The sequence below is a fragment of the Electrophorus electricus genome, chromosome 17 (genome assembly GCF_013358815.1).
Source record: "Electrophorus electricus isolate fEleEle1 chromosome 17, fEleEle1.pri, whole genome shotgun sequence".
Lineage (NCBI taxonomy): Eukaryota > Metazoa > Chordata > Actinopteri > Gymnotiformes > Gymnotidae > Electrophorus > Electrophorus electricus.
In genome coordinates this window covers 18,004,249-18,020,119 of record NC_049551.1, presented here as the reverse complement: position 1 = coordinate 18,020,119, position 15,871 = coordinate 18,004,249, and the positions used below count along the sequence as shown (strand labels likewise).

The window sequence follows — 15,871 nt, the reverse complement described above, 5'->3', positions numbered from 1 at the left end:
AGGGCTCCAGGAGTAATCACAGCAAAAAAATATATAGAGAAGAAAATACAGCAATGCAGAACTGAACGATAGCTTCTGTGGTCATGCCTCTTAGAGGCACTGGGTATACCTGCACTACTAGAAAGCAGGTACTGTATGTTGGCCACAAGGTTTGATTCATTTTAGAAAACTTAAGTGCCATGAACTTCATACCATATCTCCCTGTGGTTGATGCTTGTCTTTCTTCACTACCCGCTTAACATCTAGAGAAATCTAGATGTTAAATACCTCAAAGTTCAACATAGCAATATTACTGCCTTCCCTTAAATTGTACCATGCTAGAAACATGCTATAATGCTAGAAAGATGTATTGAACACATGAACATTAAGAAAACTAGAATAATACATTTTTCAATAAAAGAGTTTAGATACAGTAAAATACACAAATGATGGCGTCCAATAGGAAAACCAGTAAAATGTAGTTTTTATGATTAAATTGAAGGCACCGTTCATCTTTAATGGAAATAACTCAAAACATTCAAATGGAAAATAATTGAAAAGTTACTAAAATTAATACAATTTTGTCCTACAAGTAACATTAAATCTACATTTTGTGATTAGAATTTAAAATTTATGTATAGGTCATTACCCCAAAATGGTAACAAATGTTCCTTACCAATTAATACAGAAAATATTACTGGAGATATAGTCAAGGACAATGGCACGAGATAAAAGGATGAAACACTACGGAACTTAGATAAACACAGTCCTGTTAACAATGGTCGAGAAACTTTCTCGTGCTCTATCTCAGGGTGCACATGTAGGCATGAGGACATCCACAAAGATAAAAGGATGACACACTTTCCCCCTTCCTGGCCTGAACGTTATTTGTTAGTGGGTGACTTTATATGACAGGAAGGTTGGTGCTGTAGAACTCTTATTTTTGCCAAGATCATCAAAGTGTTGATCTATTCTTCATGAAAGCCTCAATATGCTTGAGCTTTATCTGAGTTTCAGTATATATGAACGTCACAAAGGACTAAATTGGACTAGTGACATGGAACCTTACTGTATTATTTATAGTTATTAAGCTTATAGTGCTTCATGATTAAAATGCCAATTGAGTTGTTTCAAGACTTTTACCAGGAAATTTAGAGCAGCTGAATTTGGATGTTATCTGGCTAGAGTCATCAGTTTTCCATAGGCATGCCTTGTACAAAACAGACAAACTGCACTGAGTGCCTAGTCAAGCAGGCTAACTGGCACACGCCTTGAAAATCAACAGTCTGCTCCCCACCAGCTTGAACGGGCCATTTGTCCGGATTTCCCTGATGAGTTCAAGTTAGAGAAACTTGCTGAAGACCAGCATTCCATGGCAAGTTTCAAAGCTAGTGAAATACAATGCAAGCAGTTATAAGCACCACAAAGAAGGTAGATGGAAATAAAATGTGGTACAGAAATATTAGGGAATGTGTGAATTTCATTTAATTCATATCAGTCCAGTAATGGTCTCTTATAGTAATGTGAAAAGTTCAGAAAATTGACCCATATACTATGAGTAAATATGATTCACATGTTTTCCAATCCCAGTTAACATGTTTTCTTTCCAGTCATGTTCTTCGGAGTGTTTACTAGTGACCGTGTATTTGAGAATGTTTAAGCTCTAGCATATCTGTCATAAAAGTCTAAAGTTCCAAAATTCCCAGTTCAAAGATTCCAAAATTCCAAGTCATGTAGCTTCCTTATACTGAGATACTCTTCTTCCCCAAGGCTGTTTTTTGTTCTTAAGTAGTGGAGAACAGTTTGGGTTACACACTGTTTGGAATGAGGAACTTGTTTGTGATGGGCAATGTAATCAGAATTTAGTCACAGAAGTCTCTGTGGATACACAAATTAGAGGAATGAATTACTTATTTCCTACCTGCTTAAACAAGATGAATGTTTCAATAATGTATAATTGCTATACTATTAACATGAACCACAATAATCTGAATAGTAGGTTCTCTGTTTCTGGATCTTTTTGTACAGAAAAACAAGATTACTGCATTTTTATGCAATGGAAATATTCAAAACCTTCCACCAAGTGGCACTTTTATTGTTAAGTGGAAATAAGTTGTTAAAAATCACCACCAGATGGTAGCATTGCAGACATCTAGCAGTGGGGCTTGATTTTATTGTCCTGTTTTCAATAATAACGCAGGCTGTAAAATCTTATTTGACCCACATTGTCACTTATATCATCATTTAATTAGTGGCATAGTACAAAATTCTGGAGCCTCACTGCAAGGTTTTAATTAATTAATTCATTCATCTTTTTTTCCTTTCTTTTTTCAATCTCCTCCAAACTATGGATCGAATAAGCTTCAACATATTCATCAACTTCTTTACAATGTGTTAAATGGCCTTTAATTTTTCATCTTATTTTCAAGTTATGATAGAACATATTCCATAGCATGTATCTGAAAGCTTGAAAATTGTTGTTAAACAGAAGACAAGGTCAAATATACATAGTTTAAAATTTTGAGGAAGAATAATAGCTTGATGGCACCAGTTGGTGCGATCTTACTAGTTTTCATTCATTTGTAGTAATGTTTACCACTTTGAGATATTTTAATCTAAACTGGATAAACAGTAAGAATAGAATGGGTAGTGAACATAAAATCACAAGCTCCTTAAAAGTAGCTTATCTTATCCTACTCACTGCCTGAGGAGTGAGAGACCATTGTCCTGAGAGGAGCCACAAGCGTCTTTGACTCATGATGCTGACATGAACAATGTGAGGAGAATATCTTATGGGATCATGTGGATCACGTGCAGAATGTCACAGGAAACTGGTGGAGCCATTGCTTCAAATTATTGTGCACTTGAGAAACACTGTCTGTAGATGAATGGAAATTAAGATTAATTATTACTTTTTAAAAATCTATATAGTCATGACACATTGGAGACATTTGGCATGTGATGAAACTTTGGCATATTCTGCTTTGTGAATATTTTAACAACATTGTGGATAGCTGATCTGGAAACACATTATACACGGAAAGAGAATACAGCCACACAGCTGTTCTAATTAGCATTGCTGACTGAAGCCCAGTAGGTTGTTCACATATGAACTGTATTATGTAATTTTTTGAGGAAACAGCTTGCACACTCTAGACCCACAGGAGTAGCTGAGACTCCCACACTTATACTGAAGGGGCTACATGGATTAAACATAATGTAATAAATTATGGACTGTTCATGAGCTGGGCCATCCAAGGAGGATGGGTTCCATCTTGAGTCTTGGTCCTCCCAAGGTTTCATCCTTAATCTGCCTAGGGAGTTTCTCTTTGTCACTGACTTTCTCATTAGAGAAAGTGTTGTTCGGTGTCAAGGTAGTGGAACAAACAGCAAAAGCAATTTCATGATTTTTTTATTTGCCAAAGTAATCATTTACAATGTAATACAGTTACATTGTACTGCACAAGGTTCTTGTCGACATCATATTTAATTTATTTGATGCACTAGCCCTCACCTTAGCCTAGAGAAGAATTGTACAGACACATTTGTAGAAAATCTGACTTTTTATGATTGTACAAATGATGATGTACAAATAAAATAGCAAAAATAGCAAAAATAGCAAATAACCTTGAGGTTATTTGTACAAACGTAGTAAATCATTGAAGTAATCCTGCTGCCTTTCTATAACAATGACTGCAAAAGACTATATTTGTATTATATATTACGTGTTATATTTATAGAGCCTTAGTCTAATTAAACTAAATTATTAATACATAAGGAGACAGTGGTAGCCTAGTGGTTAAGGTGCTTGAATGGTAGAAAAAAGCTGCTAGTTCAAGCTCCACCACTGCCAGGTTGCCACTATTAGGCCCCTGAGCAAGGCCCTTAACCCTCAGTTGCTCAAGTTGTGTCAAGTAAATGTAATACATACATTTCTTTAAAATTCAACAGCTAAATAAATGATAGAACTTTGAGGAACTATATACACCAGATAGATACAGTAGTATACATTATGTGAAGTGTAATGAGTAAAAGTAACAGTCTTTATGGGCATTTAAATCAACATTCCAACAACACTCATTTGCTCTGTAATATTATAACGAATTATTGGCCTGAGCTACTTAAATGTGTTTAGCTGAGTTTTCCAAAAGCATTGCTATAACCATAATGAAGCATGAATATGTCTTCCAAAGCCACCAAGCTACCTCCTCATATTCACAGTAAACTACAGTATCTTTAATTTTAAAAAATGCAGATATTGCAGCAGAAGCTACTTTTTAAAATGCTTTGGGGAAATACAGCTTTTTCCTATCACTTTTAGTAAAATAATCAGAACATATTATTAAAGACCCAGCTAATCCTGTCCACATAAGAACTAATAATTAACTAAAAAGCACTAAAAGGTTTTTTTCTTCACCCTCTAAATTGGTCACCTTCTAGAGCATGGATGCCATTAGAACATCCACTTCTGATGAGGAAGAGACATTTGAGGTGTATTTACAGACCTCTGTTCTCTGACATTCCCACCACAAAATGGCTAGGGCTTTCATGTTATCCAAGACAAAAGAAACAACACTGAGACCAGAAATAAACACTACAAGTGACTACATAATGCATGCTAGATATCACATGAACAAGCCTATTTAGGAAAAAGAGGTTTAGTACACTATCATTAAACATAGTTTTTATATGGTTACAACAGTCTCTAATAAAGGAAGGATATGATCTGGTCTGTTTACTCCTCGTGAGGGCACCCCAGCAGTTCCACCCTCATGGTGATGCGTCCATACCACGACCACGGAATAATCCGGACAAACCGGGTATAAATGGGAGGATCTATCACATTCTTTCTGTGTGTTTCATTGTCAAAATTACCTTGAAAGATCTGACAACAACACAAAGAGGGAATCAATAATTATCAATATGGTAACGTGCAGCCTGAAAACAAAATTAGAACTGCTGATGATCCAGAGGACTAGCTGTAATATTTCTGACACTGTAGAGAAACCTAGAACTGTGTTAAAAAAGAATCTTTAAATAAAAACACCATATCCATATCCATATTCATATCCATTTAATATTGAAATATTCTGTATTAAAAGGAAACATCTTTCCATAGATTTTGATAGATTTTGATACTTGGTGTGTCTCACCAGCACAGTCAGATTTCATTAGTGCTGGAAGAGTGTCTGTAAGTGTGTGTAGACATACCGAGATAGGCATATCTGGAGTAAATGTATTTAAAAGTGTGTGTGTGGAGGGAGGGGGTATTAGGAAAAAGCAGGGATATCCAAATACTAAACAATACTACGCAAACTACACAAGACAAAGATCTGACCTTCAGCTGCAAACATATTGGTACACCAGTCTATGCAGTGTGCTTTTAATAATCCACCTCTGACTTAATTAAAATGATGCAGAGCAGGAAAATTATTATTATTATTATTATTATTATTATTATTATTATTATTATTATTATATCCATACTTTTCAGATCCAGATTCCATATAAAACAAACTTTATTGTCAGGGATGTGTTTTATTCAACCTATGTGCTCTCAGCATTAGTGGAGCATTATAATGAACTACATATTTCTGTAATTTAACAAAATTTGATTCAAATATATTAGATAAAAATCTGAGCATGACAGTTAGAAAAGGGAAACCAATAAAACGGTCTCCAAGAGTAGAAATGATAGTCTCATGATCCTCAAACCACAAATCTTACCTTATCTTTTTGTTGTTTCTTATCCTGGAATATGTGCCACTTTTCTCCATCATAACTAAATGCCAGCTTGTACGAGCCCACAAACTGTACATGACCAAAGTCTTTGGCTCCTTGTGTGATGATTCCAGTAACTTTGGTGGGAAGTAGCAAGTCCACCTAGTGGTGAAGAAAATTAATTACATTACATTTAGCTTTACAACATTTTGAAGACCTTCTAAACCAGTGCAACTTGCATATCAGCATGCACATCCCCTGGCCATCAAACTTATGACCTTGGTGTTGTTAGTACCTTGCGTTACCTACTATCACAAACACATTTTAGTTATCAATGCATATATACAATTATATTGTTGGATTCACATAGCATTCTGAATAGAATCTCCATAAAATTCATAGCGAGCCCGTTTGTCTTCTTATCCTGTTTCTTAAAGAGTAAGAAGATTGAATATGTTCGCCTAACTCTATTTGTAATACAGTTACACACTTTAGAATGTTATACAGTTATATTGATAGACTGGGGTGTGTTTCTGAACAATGGCACAAACAAATGAAAGCCAATGCAAGTGAAACAGTATTTCATCAGCCACACCTACGCAAAAACCAAACAACCGAAAAAGCAGCGTGTTCCTACATGAATATACCACTAACTTTATGGTTCCTTTCTGGCCATTATCTGCTAAATGCAGCTTGTTTTTAGTATCCTTGAAGGTAGAAATGAGCTGCAGCACAGGATTTGCACCAGAAGACACTCTTCCTCAAAGCACACACAGTCCTCAGAGGATCTCAGGAAATTAGGGGGACAGTAGCTACAAAAGGTTTCTGAGGACTGTGTTGTCTATATTGGAAGATCACAGACAATGTAATTATATAATTTTAGTTTCTTTGGAGCTATCCTTGTTTGGCTGTTGAAGTAATAATACTATACCTTAGGTCTATTGTTGATCATTTTTATTTACATTTATGGAATTTAGCATATGCTCTTATCCAGAGCGACTTACAATAGTGCTTTGTCTTTTATTCATAGAACACATCCTAGCCAGTACAGTAGGTTAGAGTCTAATACTAATACAATAGTCTAATACACTATATTGCTCACCCCTCAAAATCATTGAATTCAGGAAATCACTTCCATGGCCACAGATGTATAAAACCAAGCACCTACGCATGCAGACTGCTTCTACAAACATTTGTGAAAGAATGAATTGCTCTCAGGAGCTCAGTGAATTCCAGCATGGTACCGTGATAGGATGCCACCTGTGCAACATGTCCAGTTGTGAAATTTCCTTGCTACTAAATAGTCCACAGTCAACTGTCAGTGGTATTATAACAAAGCGGAAGTGACTGGGAATGACAGCAACTCAGCCACAAAGTGGTAGGCCACGTAAAATGACAGAGCGGGGTCAACAGATGCTGAGGTGCATAGTGCACAGAGGTCGACAACTTTCTGCAGTTAATCGCTACAGACCTCCAAACGTCATGTGACCATCAGATGAGCTCAAGAACAGTGTGTAGAGAGCTTCATGGAATGGGCTTCCATGACCAAGCAGCTACATCCAAACGCAACACAAAGTGCTGGATGCAGTGGTGTAAAGCACGCTGCCACTGGACTCTAGAGCAATGGAGACGTGTTCTCTGGATTGACAAATCATGTTCCTCCGTCTAGGAATCCGATGGACGAGTCTAGGTTTGGCGGTTGCCAGGAGAACGGTACTTGTCTGATTGCACAGTGCCAAGTGTAAAGTTTGGTTTTAGTTCCAGTGAAAGAACTGTTAAAATTTCAGCATACCAAGAGATTTTGTACAATTTAATTCTCCCAACTTTGTGGGAACAGTTTGGGGATGGCCCTTTCCTGTTCCAACATAATAGTGCACCAGTGCAGAAAGCAAGGTCCATAAAGACATGGATGAGCAAGTTTGGTGTGGAAGAACTTGACTGGCCTGCACCTCAACCTGATGGAATACCTTTGGGATGAACTAGAGTGGAGACTTCGAGCCAGGCCTTCTCGTCCAACATCACAGCAATATCTGCACAGCAAGATTTGTTCTACCATCTAGCCACTATCTGGCTGTGTAAGCAAGCATCAAGATTTTAAATCTGATGCCAGCAGCTACTGGAAGCCAATAATTTCAATAATTCCAAATAAATAAATAAATAAGAGGGAGAATTAAGATCAAACTCTAACCTAGCTTCTGGCCAAGACTTTCAATGGTGGGTTTATATATGAAATCAAGCTCACTTGCCCTCCTCAGGATTAATAATTTATAAAATGAGTTTGACCAGCTGAATGCACAAGCATATGGATAATCTCAGAATAAAGCTCTTTCCACCAGCAACATGTTTCTTTAAATTGCTCAGTTGTATACAGAAGACTACTTAAACATTTGCTTTGGTTAATGGCATTGCAGTATGAGGGGTGCATGGCCTCTGATTAAATTGCTTGTGTGGGAGTATAGAAGAAGAGAAACTCAACCTTAGGTCTTCAATATGTAAGGACAAATTAGTGTCACCATAAACATAAAGGTCTTGAGTGTATAGCGTTCTGGAAGTACACAACCTTTACCAAATATGATTCAGATACTGATTAGTGATGTGAAGTCCTCACTGACAAAGACAAGTGGGAGGCACACTATCTGCATATGGTTTTATGAAAGGTCTCTTTTTTACCTGTAGCCACTGTGACTGGTCATTTTTAGCAGATGTCCAAGCATTGACTTTTCCCTGCTTGTCCAGCCTGGCCTTGCTGGGCTCCCAGGAGAACATATTCATGCTGAGTGTGTGGAACACACTGGAACAGGTGATTTGATAATCCTGGATTTGTCCTGTTTTCATTCCCAATGGTTCTGAGCATCCTGCAATTCAACACAAAAAAGCAAACTTAATTATAGCACAGTAGAGTTAAAATCACAGTAATAAAAGGCTAAAATACGGTCAGTTTTGAAACAGCCCACATAACCAACTTTTAAACTATAGATTGTTATATTGACTGTGACATTATGGATCTCCTTTTTAATAGATGAAAAATTTTAAAAAGTAGACCTGTGAGTTCACAGCCAAGTAGCTCCACACGAAGTGTGCAGTGACTCCTGCAGATTTGAGGGTAAATGCGAACATACTGCGCTTCAAATGGTGTGCTGAAGTCATTTTTATAAGGAGTATTGTTATCTGTGTTTCCAGTAAAAATCTATGGAAAACAAAAATAATAAATTAAACTAGATTGAATTCTAAAAATCCAATAAAGTTTAGAAACAAAGAATGTATGACTGTGAGGACCATTCACATGGTCATCCAGTAAAATATCAAATGCCCAGAATGGCCATTCTGCCAAGTAGGTTAAATCCCTCTTTGTCATGATGCTGCCCTTGGAAAGATAAATATTGCTCACATGTTCAGTCCCTTTCATCATATCTATTGAAACTGATCTCTATGGGAAAAGTAAGACAACTCTAGCAAAGGAGACCGATTGCACTGCATCAATAAAATATAGCTTTACTGAAAAAGTTAATAGGTTAGGAATTTAATCACAGAGTTCCTAATTTAAAAACGCTCCCCAACAGCATTCTCAGCTCATCTAGAATGAGGGCAGCAGTCAGTCATACCATGTCCTCATCAGTGTCCTTGACTTTAAACATGTTCCAGGTCTTTCCATCTTCACTGTTGGCCACTTTGTATGACTTCACATACTCAGGACTGCCCACACGCTTTGCACCCTGTGTTATCAGCCCAGTCACCCTCATTCTCTGCAGGAGATTTATCTGTTAGGGAACAGGTCTGCATCAATAAGCACTGCTTTATGAGAAATAAGAAGGATTTCTATATATTATAATACAGCATTACAACAAATAAGAAGCATTATAAATGTAAAACAATAATATTAAGCAAATAATGTACAGTTGCACTATGTAGCACATTATGCAACAACACACTCAGGATGTACAAGCACTGGAACATTAGTGTAGTGTAAGCATTTCTGGCAGTGGTATGAATCTAGCACCCTGTCATTATGTTTTACCAGAAAAATGCTTTTGTCACACTGCTCTTCTGTGTCTCTTAAAGAACGTGGACGTAATTATGCTTTACGAGCGCTGGGGACAAGAATGCAGACCGGGTTTTACATTCAACCCTGCTGCTCCTCAAATTTGCGTTCCCCTTAAGAAAGTCCTCACGCATGTGCATTCACTGCTAAGAAATCAGCGATGGAGCTCAAAGGAAAAGGTTCATGATAGTTTTTATGGCTGCGTTTGTCCATGCAAGAAGTGTAAATATTATGTTTAAAATATATTTGTAGTGCAATTGTTTTATATTTACTTTGACAAAAATTATTTGTTTGTTTGGAACGTTCATGTTGAAGGAAAAGTCATTTGACTTTCCAACATCTGTTCTGGGCATTTTCACAAAGCTTTCGTACAATGATACTCATCAGGTGCTTGTTGTATTAGACACGTGGGCTGAGCAAATACACTTCTCTGCATGCTGATCATGTCATTTTCACAGACTGTTTGGTATCTGCAGCAAGCTGTTATATAAAATATGTTCAGAGTACACTTTCAAAAAGTCATGGGGACAAAATTAGCCATTTCAGAGAGTAGTAGGGACATGTCCCCAGCGTCCCAATGGAAATTACAGCTGTGAGTAAGAAGCACCTTGAGCTACGTGCAAACAGTGATGATGATGCATATACGTAAGAATTTGAAATATGTAACATATGTGTTTAATATGTGTTTAATAAACCATGAAATCATGTGTAGGTAAAAATGATTATTACTCATGTAGTGTGTAATATTAACCACACAGATCTGTGCATTTATACAATTAATGGATCCGCTACTGATTGAACATCTTATTCATATATACCTTGATATCTGTAATTACATAAAACTCACATTGACAAAGTAACCCTGGAAAAAAAAAAACTTTTGTGAAGTTATAAATTGTTATGCTGCTGTTATTAAAGGGTTTGGTAAGCCCCAATTTTCAAACTATCCATCAGACATTAAACTCAATTTTGCTATGGTCTAAGGACATTTGTAAACATCATGGTAGATGATGTAGATGGTAATTGACTGCATAACGGACCCCGTTTTTTGTAAACAGATTACCTGAAGCCAAGGCCACCGGTCATTTTCTGCAGCTCTCCAGGCATTGACTAGGCCTTTTTTATTGAGCCGTGCAAAGTAAGGATACCATTTCTGCATTCCAAACAGGGCTCGGTGTGTGGAAGAGCCTGTTATCTGCTGGTTAGAAATGATTCCACCTTCCAGTCCTAAAGGTCCAGAGCATTCTGAGAAGACACAGACAAACCAAAGTGTAATAGCATTTCTGTGAGCATTGGTCCTGAAAATACAAATAATGAGTTTGTATTCTGGAATTTGCTAGGTATGTTAAAAATGTGTAATTATAAACAGTGTTCTTCTAAAGTGGTAAGACAATGACATCCAAATTTTCTCTCTCACATATGCCTGCATTGTTACAGCTTCTGCATCTGAAATGCAGTCTTTTCCAGCCAAGGAATCAGGCACGTGGCCCATTTCATATGGTGTCTTTAGTCTCCTTAGTGGGTACTGTATCCTTGCTTTCCCTTATAAAGGCACTATCTTCACTTTCAAAGGCTAAAATGTCCTCCCTCTTTTCCTTGCTCTCATTCGTCCACCAGCAGAGATGATCTCTGCTCTTATGAGCTCTAGACAGAGGATCAGCAGGGTGCTTCAGCCTTCTCCATCCTGTTGATCACAGCTTCTCCTTTGTTCAGACTGGCTCTAAGGAAACATTTGCTACTGTGTGTGGACATGATAACAGAATGTGTAACGTTATATAGACTCGTAACAGCCCCTCACCAGTGTCCTCCTCCCTATGTGGTGGTGGTCTTCATTTCGGATTTCATTCTTCCACATGCTTTGTGATTTGGTTTCCATGCCACGCCTCTGCACAGGTGCCCCAGGTTTCATCATTCACTTATCTTCATCACCTGTGCTTAGATTTTTTCATGGTTTACCTTACAAAGCCTGTTCCTTTCTACTCGCTGATGTTGGATATTTTGGCTGCTTTGGCTGTGTTACTTTGCTTTGTTCACTTTACTTTGTGTTTCTGATGTTAGTATTGTATGTTTGTATTTTCTTTCATTTTCATTAAAAATCACATTAAGAAATGTCGACTCACACATGTATCCTGCTCCGCATTTGTTAGAGCCCTTCCTATTTTTCTTTTTTAAGAGTCACCAAAATAGTCTTCTCTGCAGGTGCTATAAACAACTGTTTCTTTCACAATACATTATACACAATACAAGACATTACTGTTGTACTGAGTAATCAACAGTTATTACCTTCTGAGTTGCTAAAAGTCATCATTAATTATTGATCAAATGGATAAAGTCCAAACTGAAACATCTAGACTTTGGTTCAGAGAGCAGGATCAATAAATCATGCAGTATACATTTGCTCTGTATGAATCTCTTATTCTACTGATAAATTTTCTTTTGGATTCAGTCTGCTGCTGTCTTTTGCTTTGTTTCAAATGAATTCATTCTGCTGTTTTGTTTTTTTTTTGCTTTGCTTCATAATGAATTAATAAACATATTAGGAATCATATACTATGCACAGCACATAAGAAACATTAAAAGTTATATTTTGATAGTAAACACTATTACTTTGATACTGATTTAGAAGTAACATGTACTATCAAAGAGAATGAACTGTATAAAACATCACCTTGATACAGACACAGTGGAAGAGGAGGCAACACTTACTGAACTGACAGTTCCTCCCTGTGAACTCTGTAGGACACACACAGGAGTAATTTGCTATCAGGTCTGTGCAAATGCCTCCATTTTTGCATGGGTTTTCCTCACATTCATTAATATCTGGAAAAAAGCAGCCTTTTTAGGCCAGTTGTCCAGACACACCAGATAGTCCACATTTTTGCTGTATACTAAGTCAGATAGAAGTCTAAAACAAGGCTAATACCTGGCAACTAAGAACATATTTAAAAATGTAATAGCACAGTCTCAGAGCAGTAGCCTAATAGTGTTCCTTTTGGCACCTTCATGAGCATTCAGTAACTTGCATTATGAAAGAACACCATAATTAGACCACAAATGTTTACTTCCTTATAAAGGAAATTGGACTATTCTTGCATTTTTATTCACCCAGTGTATATAAAACTCCTGGTGCTTTCAGTCATAATATAGAGTCATAATACACAGTCAATCACAGGACACTGTGCCACTTTATCCCACGTCTTTGATGGTGCTTGCACCCTCTGAACTAGCCAACTCTGTGGAAGACCTGGGTAAAATCCTTTACATATTCAGAGAGTAAAGTTTATTTTCTTCCTCAATAAATAAGTATTCAAGATTGTGGGAGGTCAATGTATCTTAATAATCTTAATATTTCTTTACTGCACAACTAGTGTAGGGGAAACTGGCTTATGGTTCCAGTCAATAATCAGTATTCCTTCCAAGAAAGCCTGATATACCCATTTAATTCCTGCCTATGAGTGCAGACAGTAACATATCAGTATGTTCTTACTAGTGTAGCTGGCATAGTAAGGACAAAGTAAGAACATTTTCCAAGTATAACAATTTATGCATCATAAGGGAGCCGTATGGTTACATTACAACTCAGGATTAATGAGGTTAAGATAATTTTATGTTTTTAATACATTGCTTTGATAATCTCTTATCTCTGGTCTATTCTGACATTAAATAAAAACCTACTCTATGCAAAACAGCCAACTCTTTTAATTTCCAAACCAACATTTAGTAACGCTGCTAGGTTTTGAGATGTTTGGCTAGATTGAATGTTTTCTCTGTGCATATCAGACACAACTTGTTACATGGGATAATCATAAAGTCTATTGATTATTAGAATGTACCCAAATACATCTGCACTAATTAACCCATAACCATGGCAAGAAGCAAGAGATCAAAGAGAACTACACTGTGTGCACAATTATTAGGCAAGAGAGTATTTTAACCATATCATTTTTATGCATATTTTCCAGCTGTATAAACTTGCTTATTGGATTTAAGCATATCATGTTATGTGTATTTGTGTAATGCGAGTGGCCTAAGGATCTCCACACCCTATATCAAGGTGTGCATAATTTTTAGGCAGCTTGTTTTCGTCAGGCATAATAGGCCAAAAAAAAAAAGCTTTAACTAACTCTGAAAAGCAAAAAATTGTAAAAAGCCTTCAGAGGGATGCAACACTAAAATTGCTAAGATATTGGGGCATGATAACAGAACCACCAAACGTTTTGTTGCAAATAGTCAACAGGGTCGTAAGAAATCTGTTGAGAAAAAAAGATGCAAATTCAAAATCAAAATCAAAATGTATTTATACAGTTCTTCTTACAACAGATGTCACAAAGCAGCTTTACAAATCCAAGTCCAAGCCCTGAGTGAGCAAGCCAAGGGTGACAGTGGCAAGGAAAAACTCCCCAGATTTAACTTCCATAGATTTGAGAAGAATCAAAGGTAAACCAACCAGGAACTCATTATCCTCCAGTGAATATTCAGGGTTTTTTAGGTTTATTAACATTTTGGACTGAGCACTGTAGATGTTCAATAATAAAATGAATCCTCAAAAATACAACCTTCCTAATAATTGTGGGCACAGTGCAGTTTAATCCATTTACATTTACGGCATTTAGCAGATGCTCTTAGCCAGAGCGACTTACAAAATTGCATTTCTCTTGCAAAGTCTTGTTGAAGTGGTTACCTTGCTTTAATTATATAGTTGCAAGTTGAGGAACAGTGAAAATTAACGACACAGATGCAAATGCAAAATCACCTGCATTCTTAATCTCACTGATTTCACCTTAGTGAAGTAACAATAGAATCAAGCAGCATAATGTTAAACCAAGTCAGTGCATAATTATTCTAATTTCGTTTGGTAAAAATAAGTTTTATTTTTAAAAATGTCTGAGAAAAACAGAAAAATATACAGAGAAAATGCATAGACTGTTTTCTAAATTACTTCAAAAGATAAAAGAAAGCAAATGTTAAGAAATACTACTTACTGTCTTGACAATGGACACCACTGAAGCCAGGGGTACATTTGCATAAATATCCAACAAAGCTATTGACAGGTTCACACACACCTCCATTATGGCACAGATTTCAAAGACATGGCCCTGTGATATGTAAACAAGGACCACATTTCTTTCACATTTCTTTAAATGCAGATATTATTGAAAGCTTTTGACCTTCCATGCCCTCAGTGCTCAAAATCACACCATAATATCTTAGCAACAAAAATAAAAATAATGTCTTCAGCTGTAAGCATAAGGTAAGAGTCATTGTGTGGGTTTTCTAAAGTCTAACAACTAACAAACATTAACAGCAAACAATTTTGAGAAAATATTATAACTAAAGCATAAACTGATGAACTTGATTAGGTATATTAAATCATGTTTGGAACTACATTCTTAAATCAGGGTTGCACTGATGATTATCCCTGGTCTAAAATCATAACCAATTCCTGAGATTTGTAGGTTTAATTTATTCAACAGAGGTCTCATCTACCCATATACTGTTCAGAATAAGTTATCAACAATTAAAAACAAAAACACTGTAATAAAGTGTTTCCAAAAGATACTCACAAGGTGCCTAATAACATACTCACGTGACAATGCCTCATCTACTGGTGGGCTGAAGCAGTCAGCATCATTTTCACAAGGAAAGGGCTCACATACTTCTTCTTCAAATGAAATAAATGAGTACAAACAGTATTTACAGTATTCACAGGACAAAATACAATATGATTGGAAATAATTTATAGTTCAGTTGCTTAATTAAAACTGTTTACTTAAGAGACATTAATTATTTATTCTGAGGGCTGTAGTGAATGCTACAGATGAAACTTTAAATGTAATACATGCCAAACCCACTAACCAAACCTATTTAATGGCAATGTTATTTTCCAAAGAAAATTAAACAACCACAGTTGTGAATTGTGAAAAGGTGGAATTTTTACCTTTATTCCATTATATGCAACTAGTAAGACTTGATCTAATGTGATGGTAAATCTATAGTAGAATTAATAAGGACATGTTCTACACATGTAAAATACCAAATTACTCTAAAGTAATTTGCATTAGTGAAAAGTCCTTAATATTTTTCATCATAATTATTGTAAAATATGGACCCAGTCAGCAATTGTGAAAATAT

At 36.3% G+C, this 15,871-nt stretch overlaps 1 protein-coding gene across 1 annotated transcript; it reads right to left on the bottom strand.

Moving 5' to 3' along the window:
- Positions 1 to 3,374: 3,374 nt before the first annotated feature.
- edil3b (EGF-like repeats and discoidin I-like domains 3b) lies at positions 3,375 to 14,821 on the bottom strand (the record flags this gene model as incomplete). Its single annotated transcript, XM_035535318.1, has 8 exons — positions 3,375 to 4,864; positions 5,707 to 5,862; positions 8,371 to 8,555; positions 8,743 to 8,887; positions 9,303 to 9,458; positions 10,803 to 10,984; positions 12,446 to 12,559; positions 14,722 to 14,821. Coding segments are annotated over 8 exons (1,188 nt in total), but the record flags the coding sequence as incomplete, so codon positions are not given.
- Between the last annotated feature and the right edge of the window lie 1,050 nt (positions 14,822 to 15,871).